Consider the following 16036-nt stretch of genomic DNA (forward strand, 5'->3'; position numbering starts at 1 on the left):
CGACAGACGATTTGGGAGCTCAATTTTGGTATCTAAACTAAGTTTCAGATTGTTATCTCTATGCTTGCTCTTTTCGTAAAAAATTATTGAATCATGCAATAGGCTTTTTCCTCGATTTTCAAAAATTCGCCAAAAATCGAAAAAACTACTTCCGCAGCTGAAAATTTTGGTCTGAGGTCTGAGTGATATGCTCTTTCAGTAAGCCAAAATTTCCACTCGTGTACATGTTCCCTCAAAAATTGTAAGAAAAAAGTAAAGGTATGAGAATTTCAAGATCAAATTTTAATAAATACTTCCATAAAGGATAGGTATAGATTAGAAACTAGGTTCATTAAAAATAGATAAATGCAAAATATATATACCTATTCATTTTAGTTAAACAATGCTGCCACCGATAATCACTTGTCTATTATCTTTATACTCGACCCTACCATTTCTCGATATTACCATTTCAAAGCTAGTGACTCCTTCATCGAAATTCAATTCCATACTAGGACAATTACCCGGACAAGTGATAGATTTACCATAAATCTTTCTATCGTTGATATAAACAACACCGTCGAAAACATTCAAGTGAACGATACCGTTTTTAAATTGTTCATCCATCTTACGAACAATTTCTCCTTTCACCGTGATCTGACCATGTTCACCTTTTATGACGATATCTTGAATACTCTTCTGATAATGATACGGTTCTTCCTTCGGAACAGAATTTTCATCATCTCCCGCTAATAAACCCTTTAAATAGCGTATCTTTTTGGCTAAGTTCGCAGACCTTGCGAGTTCAATTTCACCGTGATCATCTTCGTATCCAAATTCGCCATTTCTTTTTGCATTGATTTTGAAATGAGTCACAGATCTGTTGTCTACGTACATAGTAGTGGAGATTTGCGAAGATGTAACGGTTGAATCGTAAACCACTTTGTCGTTGATGCATATTAGACCCTTGGAGGTATATACGTGAACGTGGCCTCGTTTAAATTCATCGTCGTTCTCGGGAAAGATTTTTCCATCCACTCTGATTACGCCATTTTTACCTTCTATGACGATATCTTTCGCGACTTGATTCCTTCGTTGGCGTGATCTGCTCGCCCATGTTGATGAATCATGCTGCAATGTAAGTAGGTACATTATTAGAAATGAATAAAACTATATATTATGCAGTAGATACACATATGTATCTATGCTAAACCCCTTTCATCTTATTTTGAATTTTGCTATATTCAGCATTAATTGTAGAAACAATGCCATTGATTATTTTGTCAGTAGGTACATAGGTATGTTTTGACTTTTTCAAGAAAAATGAATGAAACTTTTCAACTCGCCCAATGAGGTTCCCTAATTAGGTAGGGGGTAGATATAAATAAATATTTTACCTGGAAACAGGCCACGGTCAGTAAAACCATCACGATCGTTTGAATAAAAGACAACATTTTGAACTAACCGCTATTCCATGTACTTCGTTACGAAAATATGTAGGCAGATACATAAATGGTGGAAATTCGAGTTGAAATATGTATTATATATATGTACGAATTTTCGCCATTTCTTATAACAATAATGCGACCAAGTGACAAAAAAATTGTTTCATGGCCATTTTGGTAATGAACAAGTGTTAAAAAAATGTATCAACTACAAAAGAAAACAAAGGGCCAACTTGAAAGTCGACGTGCAATTCATCTGCACAACGGTGAAATAAATTGGTTGTTGATTTTTTTTACACTTGACATTTACAGCGAACTGTCAAATTTTCCCATTTTGAAAAAACTAATGGTAATGAAGGTATCATTATGAATGGGTGTGGTGAAAAACATAATGTGAAAAATTACATATACCTACACATGCTCATTTTGAAACGCTGGTCTTGATAATGAAAAAAAAAAAGTCTAGGTATGGGCTTACCTACTCGCGTACTTCATAGTTGGAGAAAAAGTACCTGCCTACAATAGTTTTTCCAAACTTTATTTCTATACCTTTATACAGAGATCTTTAAAAAACTATTCATTTATTTCGGTTCATGTTATAAGTATATGTACCAAAAAAATTTAGTTGAGGAGATATTCTAACAAGAAGAACGGAAAAAAAATCAAAAGATCGTTTAGAGGAAAATGATTGAATCTTAGCAGATCAGATCAAATTAGGATAAGTATTCTCATGACCTAATTTGATCTGATCGTACCAGATCGATCAGATCCAAGTTTTGATCAAATCTGATCTGTTCAGACTTGATCAGATCCAACAGGAAAAACCCAACTGAATCGGTTCCGATCTATTCGGATGCGGATATTTCTCGGATCCAACCTGATCTGACCATATCCAATCGCATCGGACTGAATAGGTACTTACAGTATACTAATCCAATCCATTTTTCTCCTCTGGGCATCCAAAAATATATGCCTAGGTTCATACTGCACAAAAATTGTCCAAATTTAAAGGAAAACTTTGTAGGATATTTTTTGATTTTTGGAAGATTTTTGAAAACATCAATGTTTATTTTTTTTAAAAAATAATAAAAAGCTGAAACTTTATTGAGATACTGTGACCTAGTTTTTGTCCTTTGTTAAGGTTTCTTTATAGTGGAAACTGATAGGTTCCAAAGAAGTTTTGTATAATTTTTTCAAATTCGATTTAGACTTTGGAACATCTATAATATGTACTTGTAGAATGGGCAATCACAAATTTGACATAATGATTACTTCCCCTTTAATAAATAATTCTCAGTTAAATATTTTGCTCACTGTTTCTTGGAGAATCTGGAATAATCTCATTTGGAATCAAGGTAAGTTCTCAACTTTTTTGTGGAGCTTATTCATGATCACTGATCACTACAAAGCATGAAATTTCAAATCAATTTTTGGAGTTTGCATTTCCTTTAAATTGTGAAATTTGAATTTGATTTTTAAGGCATACATGACATTCTAGTTTCAAAATTTCAATTTGAATTTTGGAGCTTCCATGGCCTTCAAACTATGAACAACCAAATCAATTTTTGTAGTTTGCAAGGCCTCCGATTAAAAAATTTCAAATTGAATTTTGGAGTTTACGCGGCCTCTCGCTGTCGTCGTGGTCGTGGTCGCACTCCTTTACAGGAGATAGCATATTATACTTCCATCTATATTAGCCGGTTTCTCTCAGGGTCTTACAGGGAGAGTTCGTCTGTGAGTTTGTTGTTAGTATCCCCGATCGTTTCCTCCCTCTTGTCTTCCTTGAATTTTCCCCTGTACCTCTGGCATGAAAATACAGTTTTTTCATATTTTATGTGCTAATACTTCAGCTTTCTGTTCTTGATGTCTTCTATGTACTACAACTTTCCTCTCCTCTCCTATTCTTGCTAATACTTCCTTGTTGGTAATGAAGTCCTTCCATGAGATCTGTAGGAGGCTAGGAGCCTTCCTATAGCACCACATCTCAAAAGCAGATACTTTCTTCTTGCATTCTGCACTCATGGTTCATGTTTCACAGGAATTCTTCGGAACGGTCCATATTACATAGCATCTCATTACTCTCTTTCTCAGACCTAGACTCATCGTTTGATTTCCCAGCACATAGGCGAGGTTATTGAAAGCACTTTTTGCCCTTTCAATTTGTGATTTAATTTCTTTATAATCTCTACCATAATTATCACAATTCAATCTCAAGAATATTATCCTCTCTGATTTTGGAATTATGGCACTGATTTTATCGCTGATTATGGTACTGTATTAATATACCCACACCTAAATCGTGAGTGTCTTTCCCAGCATAAATCATTTCATAATCTTTACCTGCCCACTTTCTACCATTTCCAGTCCATTGGGTCTCGCTTATTCCTACTTATGTCAATTTGTAATCTCCTGGCTTCAGTAATTAATCACATTAGCAAGTTTTCTGATTTTATACAAAGTTCTCACATTCCAGGTTGCAACGTTGATATTGTTCCACCTTGTTTTGACTCCGCATATTCTTCACGCTCTATCTGGCTGCCTCGGCGGATGAGGATCAGTCTCATGGAGACTTAGGGCTGTTGCTAAATTGATGTCCATATAATTCTAGGGAGATGTAATGGTGGTGGTATTCTGTTGCCTTCCATCTGTTGGGGTTTACTCCCTTAGCTGCATTGGCCAGTTTTTAGGCGCTGGTATTCACCTTCTCACTCTGAAGCTCTTGCGCTTCCCATGGGGCTGGAATGAGTGAGTTGTTGGTATTTTGCAGATCTTATGCATTCTTGTTAGTAATCTGTATTTATGTAGAAGTTTGGCCTTCGGCTTGCCACTCCTCCCCATCATTCCACCAACTGAAGAATTCTGCTTTGGTCATGTTTATCAATTCTGAGTCCATCAAACAGCAACATGTTACCATCCTGCATGACGTGGATGCTCAAAATACCCTTGGTGTTGTCTTTGCCTTCTCATCTGTCCTCGGGGACGGCTCCTCTTGATGATCTAAGCTACTACCTAGAGACTACTTCTAGCGACAACAACCTGTGCCCTCACCAGGCATGCGGCCTCTAAATTACAAAATTTCAAATCAATTCTCAGGGTTTGGACAGCTTTAAAATTACAAAATTTAATTGATTTATGAAGCCTGAGTGATCTTAAAGTTATGAAATTTCAGTTTGTATTTTGGAGATTTGGAAAGTCAGACATGTGTAAATACAACTTGAGAGGTCATAAAGATTGATAAATGACCTTTAGCAGCTAGACAAGAAGACTTTGATGACCTTGAGTAGCCAGACAGGTATGTAGACAACCTTGAGAGGCTGTACAGGTAGGTCCGTGACCTTGAGGGCCCAGATACACAGGTCAATGACCCATGAAGGTCATCCATCAGGTGATCTTGAGACACCAGGCAGCCGTAGATCATCGACTTTTAGTTAACCTAGACTGCTAATCATATGCAAAAAACTCCACTGGTTTTGTCGCCAACTCTGAGTAATAAGCAAAGGCAACAGCACATGCATACTCAACTCCTATCAGCAATATACACACATGTACACACATGTACACACACACACATGTACACACATGTGCACACACACACACACACACACACACACACACACACACACACACACACACACACACACACACACACACACACACACACACACACACACACACACACACACACACACACGCGCGCACGCACGCGCACGCGCACGCACACGCATACGCACGCGCACGCACACGCACACGCACACACACTCACACGCACACACACACGCACACGCACACACACACACACGCACACACACACACACACACACACACACACACACACACACACACACACACACACACACACACACACACACACACACACACACACACACACACACGCACACACACTACCGTCATCTGGGGTAATTTCGGACACCCGGGGTAATTCCGGCCATTCCTGTTTTTCCAACTAATTCTTGCACTAGAGCTCCTACTGTTGGTGTTACGAACTTGCCACAGGTTGCAATCGAAAGAGGGGATCTTAAATAGTATATCTATGTGCTATGATGACCAAATCTATTTTATTTATACGTTCTATGGATCATGATGTTTTGATGTTCATATTTTGATAATTTAGATAATGGAAATAACTTTGTTTGGGAATATATTTTGAAAATAGTTTTGGAATAAATGAAGGAGGTACAGTTGAACGCCCAATATTCTAGTAACTTTTAGCGAAAAAAACATCCCAATTAATTGACTTTTGCGATTTTTACGGCTATTCTTTATAAAAAAGTCATAGTAAGATTTTGTATATTTTTTTCCTTTTTTTCTTCTCAGCTCTTTCAATTTTGAAGATATCGAAAATGTGTAAAAACCATTTTGTAGGAAATTTAATTTCCTACAAAAAAGGTTCTTGGCATATTTTTGGTATCTTCAAAACTGGAGGAGAAATATCAATTTCAAGAAAAAATGAAAAAATTTTCCTCAAAAAAAAATGAAGTCAAGAATTCTTTGAATAGCGACAATAGCGTCCATGGGATTGAAGATAGGCAAAAAGTGATGATACCTTTTTGTTGGAAATTAAATTTGCAGTAAGATGGTGGTATCATTTTTTCAATTATTCGAAAAAACAGTAAGGTGGCCGGAATTCCCCCGTTTTGAGGGGTAATTCCGGCCACTATTCAAATCAATGTCAGGAGCAGAGTAATTGAGGTGACTAAAATGTAACAACGTCATTCATTAATAGGTGTTAGAAGTATCTTAAGTTTGAAATTTCAGCCCCCCATCCCCAAAATTGCAGGGTCTGTGGAGAAAAAACCCCTGAAAAGTGGCCGAAATTACCCCGTGTCACGGTACATCATCAGTTGTTGACGCATGCGCTGTTGCGTTTGTTTATTACTCAGAGTTGGCGACATCACCAGTGGAGTTATTTTGCATATGAGTAGCGGTCTAGGTTAATAAATGTCGATGCTGTAGAATGTAGATCAGTTACAGGCAGACAGGCAACTAAAAGGCCAGAGAGTCTGGTCAATGACCTTTGGAGGACAGACAGATGGATGACCTTGAGAGACTACCAAGACAGGTAGGTCAGTGACCTTGAGTATAGCCAGCCAGATAGACCAGGGTTGAGCCATAGAATACACCATGTAGAATACATACATGGACAATCTACGCGTAGAATAGCATGTGTAGAATAGCCTGGAAAAAATATAGAATGCATAGAATGTGTAGAATGAAAGTGCAAACAATTTTTTTTTCAAAAAACTTTCACTTTTTCCATCATTTAATTTATAATCAGTTTACATAATTTAAAAAAAGAAAATCCAAATTCACATTTCACATTTCATTTCCTGAACAAAAAAGTTGTATCTACTTTCATTTTTCAATGCGCATTTTTGCTAAATAAACAATTTTTGGCTTTCAGATGGGTGATTTTGCTGCATTCTACGCATTTTACACCGTATATTTTATGCATTCTACACATTCTACGCATCTTACGCATTCTACATCAAATTTTACGTACTCTACACCAAACTGTAGAATAGGCTATTCTACGCGTAGATGCCCAACCCTGCTGAGACAAACAGACAGAGGCCAATGATCTCAAGAAGCTAGACAGGTTGGCAAACAACCAGGGGAAGCCTTGGGAATAGGTCAATGACCTTAGGAGGCTAGACAGTGTGATATATGGGTGGCAATAGGCATTTTGATGTTTTCATGAAGTAATCAGATTTATTCTCCCCTTCCCTCAGATGTTCATAGGTGAGGACTACCATTCATTTCTCAAGGGGAAAAATTGATTCCAAGAAGAAAAAATTCAGTAAGTCCAAGTATAATACATATAATTAGTAGAATAACCATAACTGAATATATGATTAAATGTGAGGAGACCTCATCAGCTTTTCTAAACAGATAAAAGATAAAATCATTACTAACCAGAGGGAAGTGATCAGAACTGATCAGATTTGATTGATTCCTTCAAACTAGCCCAGTTTATAACCTTTTTATTGCATCTGATCAAACCTCTTCGGACCTGTTTTATCTATGATCTGTTTAGACCAGATTAGAGCATTCTCAGGATCCATTTGAGGAGCGATATTCCAAAACGCCCTTAGTCCACTTTTTGAAATTTTACAGGAGAAGGAAAAAACGTGGTACGTAAGAGGTTACGTTACATTTGGCATTGGTGATTGTTCTGTTACCTACCCAAACACTTCCCTGGTGCTATGCTTTAAACATTTTTACGCGATATGTTGATTAGTGCCTCTGAGCGTTCATGAAAGTGACCTATGTTGACAAAGGCCGTTTTGGAAAATTTTTTTCAAAATGTAAAGTGATTAATGTTTCAATAGCTATTTCTCAACTGTTCGTCGAGATTATTTTTTTTAAAGTTGTTTTTCATTTCATCGGGTGAAAGGGGTTTTTCAACTTTTCCCACAGATAGGTACGTAAAAATAGGGGTCAAATGGGTCAACTTCACCTATAAAAACTTTTTTTCATGTTTTGAATAAAAAAATCGCGTTTTTTTGCAAACTTTGAATTTTTTAAAATCGACTTTGCAACATGTTACCATGCCACTTTTTTAATTCAGAATTTTTGAGAGTCCGAACGATATAAAAACTATGTTTTGAAACTTTTTGAGCTAATTTTTTGTGCAATATAAAGTGGCAACACCAGGCATCGTAGCCGGTCACTTTTATGGTGACTTAAGTCACTTTTATCACGAAATGTAACTTTTGGTAACTTTTTTCATCAAAAAATCACTATTGGTCACTTTTCTTCCAAAAAAAGTCACTTTTTTTTTTTTTTTTTTTTTCGTTTTTTAAACAAAATTTTCATCCAAATTATCGTTTTTTTACTCATTTTCAAAGGATTTTATGACAATTTTCTTTATTAAACAATTTCAGAATTTTAAGAACACAAATTTTTACTTTTCGAAACATCAATTTTCGAAAGCTTTTGCCCTCGCTTCGCTCGGGTTTGTTTTCTTTTCTTTTTCAAAATAAAGAGAATTTTTTTTAAAAATCAAGTTCTAAAGCCAAAAAATAAACTTCTTACAAAAAAACATGTTTTTTTGCCTCTCAAAATACAAATTTTCAAGAGCTTTCGCCCTTGATTAGGCCTATCTTTTTTCATTTTCAAAATCAACTTCCTTCAAAAAAACATCATTCGAATTCTAAAATTTTAAAAATAAAAAAATGAACTCCTCGTTCTTACATTTTTGTTTTTAAACGGATTTTCCGGTGGGGCCAGGCGGGAGAATAAAGTAATAATTTTTAGGTGAGATATTGAAAGTTTTTTTGCTTTTGTTTTTCGATTTTTTGCTCTCCTGAACGCTGGAATTTAAAAAAAAATGGTCACTTTTTTGGTCACTTTTTTCACTGATAAAAGTTACTAAAGTCACTTTTTTAGAAAAATTTGGCTACGATGCCTGGGCAACACTGATTTTTAAGATATCACCAAAAAGCCTTTCAAAACCCTAACTATGAGAAAAAGTTCCATTTCGATAGGTATCGCGGTTATATTGAGTAATCCACTGTTGAAATGGATGATATTTGAGGATCACTGAAACTGGCTACCTTTAAAAATGGGCTAGAGGGATGCGATTTGCACCATTGGTCATCCCTTCGGAAGGTCTTTCCACAGGAAAAATTTCAAAAAAATCGCCGAACCCCCTACCACTACTTGGTCCAATTGACGTGGAATAGCCCTGCTCTTTAATTAAAACACATTTCCAACAATCACTGGAGAAAGGCCGTTTTGGCGGGACTTTCATTTTTTAATTTTTTTAAAAATTGGCTTTTTAGATGGGATTCGCGCTGTATTTGGGTAGATTAGAAGTGTAGGTATGAAAGTCCATACATTATCCACCAGAAGGCGCCAAAAACGCAATTCGAAAAAAATGGTCTTAAGTGCGTTTTGGAATATCGCTCCTCATTTCAATATGTGCAATAAATTTGCCTTCAGGTAGTAGGAGCCAAATTAAGTCGAGAATAAAAAAACGTGAAATCATTAATTTTTCATTTTACTCCTTCACTCTCTCGATCCCTCTCCTCAAAATTTTCTCATGTTTATAGCTATTCAACGTATCAGAAACTTTTGCATAAATTGAAGTAAGTACATAAGGTAATATTGTAAATGCAAACATGAGAACTTCGCAAACAACTGACATTTCTCCGCAACATTTTTCCATAAATGAGACTTCAAAAGTAAAAATGTAATTCATCATGAACACTTGTTCATTAGATACATACCTACATTTTCGCTGACGTCTTTCGAAGTAATAATCATAAAAACTAACCGAACCATCCTTTAAATTTGCAAAGCATGCTTCAATCGGACAACACATTGATGACATTAATTTCAAGTTGGATAATCGCCACAGTTCTAAGTGAGAATCAAGAATTTGAGACAAAATGAAGAAATCGTCGATTATCGTTTTATTCGTCGTTGTTTTCAAGGTAGGTAAGTAGGTAAATGGGATACCTACATAAGGTACCTATAAATCTTTATCTAATTTCATGCGGTGGGTTGTTTCTTACGTCGTACGTTGATAACAATTTAGTATTTTATTTCATTTTTTATACACTCACGAGCGAATACTTTGTTATTTCAGACCACCACTTCAGCTGGTGTATCATCGTTCGTGAATCGAACTGAATTCTCCAGTAAAAATAATATTCTGCAACCTCGTGATATATTCTCAGATACGATTGCACCAGCTGTAAAAAATACATTCGATTACGTGTGGGGTTTTTTGTCTACTGTGGTGAATTTTATTACAGCGGCCATATGGAATACTATTCCGTTTCAGCCAAGTACCAGCACAAATGTTAATGCAGGAGATATCCCAGTTCTGGATTTTCAAAAAACCGTAATCATAGAAGGCAGTAATGGTAACATAACCATTAATCAGAAAATCGTATACTCTAATGATGAGGCTTTGAAGAATGGAAATGTTCGCATACAAATTATTGAAGGGAATTTCTACGTGAACGGAAATTTAGTAGCGAAAAAAGATACAGAACCAGTTGTACCGGGTGTTTATTCGACGCACGACTTCAAGTATTCTGGGGTGAGCAGTTTTACATTGAAATTAGAACCTGATGGGTTTATGGATTATGTCGACGATAAAGGGTCCAAGGAGCATGTAAATTATATCACTCGAATTACTTCCTCCTAAAGATTTTCATCATTTTTATTAATCTATAAGCGCAGAAAAATTTGCTGCACCATTTTAAAATAGAACGAACAAGCTTCATGCTGATAGGTAGGTATATTTAAGGAAATTTAAATACTAAGTATGTATCTACAACTAAAAATTACGTAGGTACGACTTTCATTACGTAGGTATCAAAATTTTTGTTACCATTATTATCAATAAATTGAATTTTACCATCTTTTTCCACCACCATCACAAAACTGGAAACCATTCCAAACCGCTTCAAAACTTTGGCAGAATTGTTCAATCGACTCGACGAACTGGATTTATTGTCAAAGACCACCTTATGATTGATGTAAATACGTCCATCTTCGATTCGTAATCTAATTTCGCCCTCATTTGCGAATTCTTCATCATCAGATCTAACAATTTTGCTATCCACTTTGATTTCACCTTTTTTACCTTCTATAATTATTCCACCGTTTGCATCTTTTTTCAATTTCTCGAATAATGCCTGTTTTTCGGAGCTCAGCTCTTTATGAACGAATTTAGGACGTTTGAGTTTATCGAAATCAATACCCTCGTCAGCCATTCGTGATCGAATACGAGTAAGTTGATCGAAATTTCTCAAAGGTTGTCGAAATGGTACCCTTGAACCATACTCATCATCATCTTTCATTCGGCGTGGGAACGGTTCGTCTTCAGTTTCTCTGGAAGGTCGGCCTGATGGAGTCCTTAAATACTCGTCATCATCACTCTGTGAAGATCTTCGGAATGATCTCCTGAAATTACTAAGAGAGTCGCCGGTGATTCGAGGTTTAGGCTGATCATCGAAGTACTCATAAGATTGTGGAATTGTTGACCTGAGATCATCTTCATCATTTCGAGACCGAAAAGATTCGTTGCCGTTTTGCCAACGACGCAGTTGCAATGATTTCCCAAAATCATTAGCTACCTGGTCTCTGGATCGAGATAGAGATGGTTCGTCTATAAAATGGGAAAATCGCCCGAATGAGTCACCGGAACCGCTGAGACTTCTGTCAGTAATTCGAGGTCTGCTGGTTTCCGTTTTGCTAATAAGTTCCTCAGGGATTTGGACGACACCTTTTACCGGTTTACCAGACGATAAATCATTCTAAAATTTATGTGAGAATTGGAAAAAGGATAATTAACAGAAAATTATGAAGATTATTTGCAATCCACAACAACTTGACCAATCATTTCTTATTAAGTAAGTATATTCCAGATTTTAAATTAATTACAGAATAATATATAAATTAAGTACCTGCAAATGAACTGCAACGAGCAGAATGAACAGCACGAATTTCATACTTGCGATTTGATAGGTAAGCACAAATAACGAGGTACAATTATCACCACATAAATGAGAAAATTATGGCAATGGCAGTGAATTTTATTACCTAGCGAAAAAAGCAGCATCGTATACGCTGTGTCTTAATAATTAAGGTAAGCTAATGAACAGGTGTGAAGAAAATTTCAGAAAAAAAACTCAAGCTTAAAATGAGGTAACCAACTCAGAGAAAAATTTCACGGTAGGTAAAAATCATAATTACCTACCCGGGTCGTTTTAAATCCAGAAAAAAAAATCAAAAGAATTAATTTATTCCTTTCCCAGTGGAAAATGATCTGATATTTCTTGAATACAGTTCGATCTGAACCGATCTGATTAGATCTAATAGTAAGTTTTGATGGGATTAGAAACCTTCGAATCCGATCAGATCCAGGGGAAAAAACATTTGAAAACTTTGAATTGAAAAAAAAAACGAAATATTTTCTAAAGTAGTGAAAAAAATCGATCTTAATAATATTGAACCCCTCCCCCTTCCTTTTAGATAAAATATGAGAAATTGTCCAGCTTTTGTCCTATTTTTTCATGTTTTTTCGTTTTTTGGACAACTTTTCATGTTAAAAATCACTAATAGAAGCAAATGACATCTATTTGTAGAATTCAAATTTTGCTTATATATTATGGTGTAATACGTCGATTGATGTTTTCGAGGTTGTAGATTTCGAATCTGGAGTTGAATTTTTCGTAGAATGAGGAAAGTAAAAAATTCCAAATTTGGTTTTTAGGTATTTATCTCAATGTTTTCTTATACCACTGATGTTCAAAGTTGACAGTGTTTTTATTTAAAATCAGAATTCAGAACATGTTTTGAAAAAAAAATCCTATACAATCAGGCAATATCATGTGTTCTTTTTTGCAGGGTGATATGTCAGATGTGTATTTTGGAGTGGTGTATACTATGTTTTGAGGATTTTTTGTTCTGTTTTCTCAGAAGATGATAATTATTTTTTCTCTTACATGAGTTTTTTAATTTTTGGGTAATTCTCAAAAAAAGGTAAAAATTGTGTAAATGTACATGGCAAATTTCTCAAAGGTTTCAGCATGATTTTTTTTTGGTCCATTCAAGGATCATCCCCCACACATTTCACATATGGTATTGAGATTTTTAGCCCCTCATTTCATTGGTGTACATTCGATTTTATACCCCAAATGTCCTTCGACTTGGCTGTCACACACCATGTTTTTGAAAATTAATGTTATAAAGTGTCATGAACTTCATTCTTTTTGGGGAAAAATTGACACATTCTCATTATCATAGAACACGGAGGTCCATTATTGTGCAAATTGCAATTGCAATAAGTCCATAGGAAGCTCACATTTCACATTTGAAAACTGTCACACACTTTTTGCGCCAATTTTAGAGCAATTTTCAATTATTTTTGCTAGCTTCCCAATCCAACATTTTTTTCTGGTGAGTGGCTGCACTGGTTCACTGTTCTCATAGAAATGTTACCCCGCAATGTTATTTTCATTTTTCAAAACCTACGCAATGGCTCGTTCTGATCGTACCTACTTATCTCTGAAAATTTGATATTTAGAAAAATCGGTGTCCTTCAGCTTGCCTTTTTATGTACCCTGATGAACCCGCCAAAAACCATAATTGAGAAAGGGAAGTTATTCTACATGATAAGTACACATTTATTGCGTGTTAAAAATCGAATAATGTCCAGTAGGTAAGGCTAGAAACGAAAAAACGTTGAGATTGTCCTTCGGCTTGTCCAGCGCCCATTTGTCCTTCGACTTGGCCAAATTTCAGACAGCTGTACTTTTATCGCGCTAGTTGACATATTACACTATAATACAAGCGAAATTTGGCATTTCCCTACCGGCCACAAATGTCTAATAGGCATCTATTAGATATTTTTTTCAGCCAAAGATACAGCTAATGGATAGCTGGAATAGCTGAAATTACTTTGTTTTAATAGCAGGAAAGTACCTTTTATGTAATATTACATGGTAAACACAAGGCTAATAGAAATCTGTAAAGCATTATGGCTGCAATGCGCCAAAGAATAGATATCTATTCTCCAATGCCTTGTAGCCATAATGCTTTACAGATATCTATTGGATGTTTCTCAGCTATTAAAATGACTGAAATTCGCCCTGCAAAATGAAGGTACGTACTTTTAACAATCTGCAACTTGTTTATTTGAATAAATTTAAAGAAAACTTGAAGTGATCAAAAAAATAATAGGTAATATTATAATAAGTGACAAAGTTTCAAGTGATTCAGGTGTAATTATTAGAGAAAAATAATAGCAAAATGATGTCAGCAGCATACTTGTAGGTGGGTATTCATCTTATCAGTAAGTTACCTAATTAACATGGAATAAGAAATATTCACGATTAGGTACCTAATAAATATACTCCATAATTTATTTGTACACTACACAATCATAAGTTTCTTTCGTGTCAATTATTATAATACCTATCAACTTACTATAGATAAAATAAACATGCTGCAGACTTCATTTTGCCATTATTTTTCATAAATTCTTCTTAGATTAAAACTGAATTACCTACTAGAAGCGTTGTCACTTATTATTTTTTAAACACTTTAAATTTTCTTCACATTTACACAAAAAAAACACGTTTTAGAATATGTATTTTCTTATTAAAAAGCAAAATTGAAGAAAAACCAAATTATAATGTGATTTAAGAACTCGTTTATTGTAATTTATTGCGATTTTGACGCGTTTTAGTCTAAAATCGACCACTTTCAAGAACAAAATAACGAAAATACTCATTTCCGATAGGACACGTTCTTCCTTCTATCACAAAAATTTGAGTACTGAAGTTCTTGTTCAATTTTTTGCTCATTGGTTAAAATCCGGATGAACTCGGACATCAAATAGACAGCTACCAGCTACATTTTTTTGATGTCTAGTAGATATAAACCTATAGACAGCTAATGTATATCTGTCACCAGACAAAAATTCAAACTAAGTTACTGTATATCTATTTGACATCTAGTTGCTGTAAATTTTTGTTTAGTTCCCGACAAACCACCTCAACACAATCTTGAAAAAAAAAATAGGGTCGAGTTGACTCAAATTTTAAGTCAAATTTGAACCAATTTATTTCCTTTTCATCACTTTTTTCGGCATAAAATCGACCTATTCTCGAACATTATCGGTATAAAATTGACCCAAATTTACCATCAAGCATATTTCATATTGAGCATCGCCACATATTTTGTGTCGATAATTTGAAAAGTGTGTGTAGTTTTTCAGTTGATTTTTCAACACTTTTTTGTGATTTGATGCAAAATTGACTCAATATCTGTGTCGATGGTTTTGAGTACATTCTATCGACACATTTTTCTGATCAATTTTGTGTCGAGCTTATGAAAAACGACCTTAAATCTACAGAAAATTGCTCTTCATATACTAGTGCATATTAATTGCAATTACATATTACATTGTGAATTGATATTTAAGATGATTTGATGGGAAAAAATCCCTGCACCTCGACTCTTTCTTGACTCAAAAATTGGATCTAGATGACCCCTTAGAAATGAAGCGAAATGTTATAACACTTCTTTTCTCCAACTTTGAAGCTTTTTGAAAAACTACTTATAGTTTTTGCTACACACATTATCTGCGAGTAGTGAATTGATGTCAGCGATGAATAATTGATGTCTATTTTTTATCAATTTTTGGTCTACTTTTACTACTACTGTGCTGTTAATCAACCATAAAATTTTGAAGCGATTTTCATACCAGTCCTACTATTTTCATTTCTCAGCAAAAATGAGTCAAAATCAACTCCAACTTCAATGTGCAGAAAAAATTTTATATTTTTAAGAAAAAAATTGATGAATATTTTGTGTCAAGTTTTGACTATTTTCAATTCATCAAAAAATTGATTCAAATTTTGAAGCTTAAAAAAACAATTGACTACAACAGCACAAATATGCATTAATTTTTAATCAACTTTCACGCCATTTTCATTTCTAAGTGATAATCGGCTTAAAATCAACTTCAACTTTTATGTGCTAAATTAATGTCTATTTTCAAGGCAAAATCGATAGATATTTCAAATCAAGTTTTCATAGTCTTATCATTTTGACAAAAAATTGAT

General features: G+C 34.9%; 2 protein-coding genes across 2 annotated transcripts; one reads left to right on the top strand and one right to left on the bottom strand.

The window, feature by feature from the left end:
- Positions 1–274: 274 nt before the first annotated feature.
- Positions 275–1516, bottom strand: LOC135848922 (uncharacterized). The gene is made up of 2 exons (XM_065369019.1): positions 1377–1516; positions 275–1110 (listed from the first exon to the last, which is right to left on the bottom strand). The coding sequence occupies exons 1-2, from the start codon at positions 1431–1433 to the stop codon at positions 376–378; spliced, it is 792 nt and encodes a 263-aa protein (XP_065225091.1). The 5' UTR covers positions 1434–1516; the 3' UTR covers positions 275–375.
- Positions 1517–9747: 8231 nt separating this feature from the next.
- On the top strand, positions 9748–10812 carry LOC135847884 (uncharacterized). The gene is made up of 2 exons (XM_065367616.1): positions 9748–9883; positions 10039–10812. The coding sequence occupies exons 1-2, from the start codon at positions 9839–9841 to the stop codon at positions 10603–10605; spliced, it is 612 nt and encodes a 203-aa protein (XP_065223688.1). The 5' UTR covers positions 9748–9838; the 3' UTR covers positions 10606–10812.
- Positions 10813–16036: the final 5224 nt, after the last annotated feature.

This window comes from Planococcus citri, chromosome 5 (genome assembly GCF_950023065.1).
Source record: "Planococcus citri chromosome 5, ihPlaCitr1.1, whole genome shotgun sequence".
Taxonomy (NCBI): Eukaryota; Metazoa; Arthropoda; class Insecta; order Hemiptera; family Pseudococcidae; genus Planococcus; species Planococcus citri.

What these genes read in the sequence shown, in the direction of transcription:
- LOC135848922 (XM_065369019.1), bottom strand. Translation starts at nt 1,433, where the DNA reads ATGTTGTCTTTTATTCAAACGATCGTGATGGTTTTACTGACCGTGGCC. An exon ending in TGACCGTGGCCTGTTTCCAG is followed by an intron (nt 1,111 to 1,376) that starts GTAAAATATTTA and finishes CTTACATTGCAG; the next exon opens with CATGATTCATCAACATGGGC.
- LOC135847884 (XM_065367616.1), top strand. Translation starts at nt 9,839, where the DNA reads ATGAAGAAATCGTCGATTATCGTTTTATTCGTCGTTGTTTTCAAG. An exon ending in TATTCGTCGTTGTTTTCAAG is followed by an intron (nt 9,884 to 10,038) that starts GTAGGTAAGTAG and finishes TTGTTATTTCAG; the next exon opens with ACCACCACTTCAGCTGGTGT.